Raw genomic sequence first — 3,456 nt, 5'->3', positions numbered from 1 at the left:
AAGTCCATTTTTTAAAGCTTATTTTGATCTATTTTAAAGTGAATTAATTCCAATCTTACAACTATTTATTATTATACCTACATCACGTAAGTATCTATTGTACATAAAAATGAGTTTCTATTTTCGATTATCGTCTTGCCGTAAAATATTCAATTTTTTGTTTTTCGTTATTCATCAGAACCACAACCATAAATTGAAATACAACCAGCGGGGTTTACCCACTTGATTATTGTTAATATTAGTAAATAAATAAAAAGAGCAGGCGATAATAGTTGCATCAAAATTTGTTACTGTTATTAATTAATGTATTACTAAATAATTCAATGTAAGTATACCGTTAGCGGAAAAAAATCATTCGAGTTGTTATTTACCGTTAAAAATATCTAACGAGCCACCAAGAAGCCATAAAAATTAAATTGAAGTAAGTCAGCATAGCATAGCTCTTAGTATTATGTAAAATACTAATAGTAATGTTGATAGGTTTGATGGTTAAATTGAAGTGTTCTGTAAAATTTAACTTTGACAGCAAAAATTACTGATTTTTAAATTTACCTATATTTAACATACGTTGCACTAGTTCTTCTTAAGTAATTACCTATAAATCAGACTAAATTATGATTTTTTTTATAGTTTTCAAATATCATGTTAATAACGGTACCTACTTGTCCACCTTTGGAGGACTGTTTAAATACAAATGACAAATGCCTTTAAAACATCAATATTTAAATACAAATATTGAATACCAAAAAAGCATTTAATATCAACATTAAAACAAATGACCGATGGTTTATTTTACTTTATCTGTTATTTTGGGGTCATTCAAGTTTTACGTAAGCCCCAAAGGGGTGGGGGAGTCGTTACTCTACTAATTGTTGTTAGTGTTACGTCAGCAACATTTATTTATTTAATTTCTGATTTTTCTGCTAAATTTAATAGATTGTGATTTGATCAGACACGACAACTCTACATGTCTGTGCTCGAAAGCGAAAAGCATGCTCAGGAATTCCCCAAAATAATTGATATTATTTTATGGTTACGCTAAAGTGGCTTCCCACGACCCGTATTACCACAGACCTGACTTGACGCCGCGGACAAGAACAGGTGACCACGAACGAGCATGTTCTTTATGGGTTTGAAGCTAAGTTTCAGTATTATTAAAATGTCGCGTGAAGAAAAAAAGAATGACAGTTGCTACCGCAGCTTTTTATTTTGTTCAGTGGTTGATATTTTACTCAACAACAAAAAAAAAGAACAAAAAGCGCTAGTGGATGTCATCATTAAAGAGTTTATTAAATTTTGACTAAAGTACAAACAATAGATATTTCCGTTTTTTCAATCCCACAGTACGAATTCACTTTCCAATAAACTGAAAAACTTATCATCCACTCCATATTTTTATCAAACACAACCTCAGACAACAAGGGTGCAAATTAAACTATTGGATTCAACTAAAGTAAAAAATTAAATTTAACAGCACTCTTGTTGAATCACAGATAATAACAGACGCCAACACGTGGGGCCAGGGCACGCCTTTGAAGTTACCACTTCGAGCAGCACCCTTCCCGCAGCGTGTTTGCGCGAGATGGCGCGGTCCGGCCTGCAATATCGCGGGCCGTGGATAGCCACCTTTAGGAAGAAACGAAATAGGGAAATTACCCCGCCCACGCTATTCATTTGTCTAAATTTTGTCCAGTCTCATATTGGTTCAGATATGACGTGTTCTGAGTAAATGCTTTTTTTTACCATTGGTCTACTTTTGCCACTGTTGAAATGATTTAAAATTTCATCTAATGCAAGTTATACCAAATATTATTCGAAAGTTTTCAAAAATCAGTAATTATCTTAATATATATAAATTACGTGTCACGTTATTTGTCCGCGATGGACTCCTAAACCACTTCACCGATTTTAATCAAATTTGTACACAGTGTGCAGTTTGATTCAACTTGAAAGATAGGATAGCTTACATCTCAATTTATGATCGCAATATTCAATAGATGGCGCTGTGTCAAACCTCCAAACGTTTCATATAACCTACAATTTTAATAACCACCACACGTTGCTGAGGCTAAAGTATAGGTTACATTTTGTAGTAAACGAAATACAGTGATTTTTACTTTTTCAATTTTTGGTGTTAGCATAGCCGGCCACGTGTTACTTAGACTGAAGTATAAATTAAATTCATATTATAGTGAATATAATACAGTGAAATTATTCCTGCTTTTTAATTATTAGTGCTTCGTTGTTCAAAACTCAAATTAAACTATATACATGTAAGTATTATCACATAGTTATATTATTATATATATTGCTCTTTCAATGCGCTATAATAGCATGTTTTTCAGTTTTTTTTTTTCAATATTTCAACGTTTAAATTATTATTTTCAGTCGAATGCAACCGAAAAAATCTAACCCCAACAACGCGAGGAGCAGAGAGGCACGGTAGTAGAAAATCAGTCATGACGGTCGCCATGTTTTCTTACAAATGGCATCTATGTAAAAAAGCATGGTGGTGCCCATGTCTGATGTTCTCCTACCGTTCCCCTTAAATAGTTTACAACAATGTAATATGACAAAAACGTTAGCCACAGCAACGCGCGGCCGGGTCAGCTAGTAGTCTATAAATTCCTTATGAACAACAATAAAGAAACTTTAATAAATTTTAAAAAAATGTACTTATATCAATGTTTACGTAAGCGTAGGGAAGAAAGCAAAAATTCTGCTTACGTAATACTTGAATGGCACCTAATTAGAAGACAAAAACCAAACAAAAGTGAGAAAAAGCATGTGCAAAGTTAAATTTTACAGCGAACAAATGAATAGGGCACAGTTCTGTGAGCCTACTATTTTTAGGTGGGTGAGTGTAATTAGACGTAATATATATATTTTTCAATTGTTTTTATAAACCTGGGTTCATAGCGTAATAGAAGTCGCGCCACTCGTCCATCCACACTTCAGCAACACGGGCTGCGTTGTGCAACACGATTTTCGACACGCCTCCAGGAAACGTGTACGGGGATTTGTCACGAAATACGTGTCCAACGTGCGAGCATGGAATTATCTCTAATATTCCGCCGCACTGCCAAACCTAAACGGGCCCAATCATCAACACCCCCGCCGTACATTACGTAAAATTATTGGCATTTTTCATATATTGATCGTAGAGATGTGCGATTACATATTTAATACTTTCGAGTAATTCGAATTTTTTCGAATATTTAATTCAATTATGGAATTATATTTTCGGTAAAGGTCTAGATGAAAGAGGAGGTCTCCCCCACCACTGTACCATAAAAAGTTCGTGGGGGTCTCACCCCCATAAAAAGTTATGGGGGTTCAAAGTTAATAAATATGCCAATTTTTATACATTTCTAGGCATGTAAATATTTATATAGTCATTCTTAAACAATATTCAAAGGTAAAACTAATGGAAAAATACATAAAAATATTGAGAAA

The 3,456-nt window shown here is 33.7% G+C and overlaps 1 protein-coding gene across 1 annotated transcript in view; it reads right to left on the bottom strand.

Moving 5' to 3' along the window:
- Positions 1 to 3,456, bottom strand: part of LOC108739550 (polypeptide N-acetylgalactosaminyltransferase 5) — a 75,533-nt gene that overhangs the window by 15,322 nt on the left and 56,755 nt on the right. The window contains exon 6 of the mRNA XM_025978342.1: positions 2,908 to 3,088. Within this exon, the coding sequence (XP_025834127.1) occupies positions 2,908 to 3,088 (181 nt within the window). The remainder of the gene's footprint in view (positions 1 to 2,907; positions 3,089 to 3,456) is intronic.

This window comes from Agrilus planipennis, unplaced genomic scaffold (genome assembly GCF_000699045.2).
Source record: "Agrilus planipennis isolate EAB-ADULT unplaced genomic scaffold, Apla_2.0 scaffold224, whole genome shotgun sequence".
NCBI lineage: Eukaryota > Metazoa > Arthropoda > Insecta > Coleoptera > Buprestidae > Agrilus > Agrilus planipennis.
Note: the sequence above shows the minus strand (reverse complement) of the source record. Positions and strands in the feature narration are given on the sequence as shown.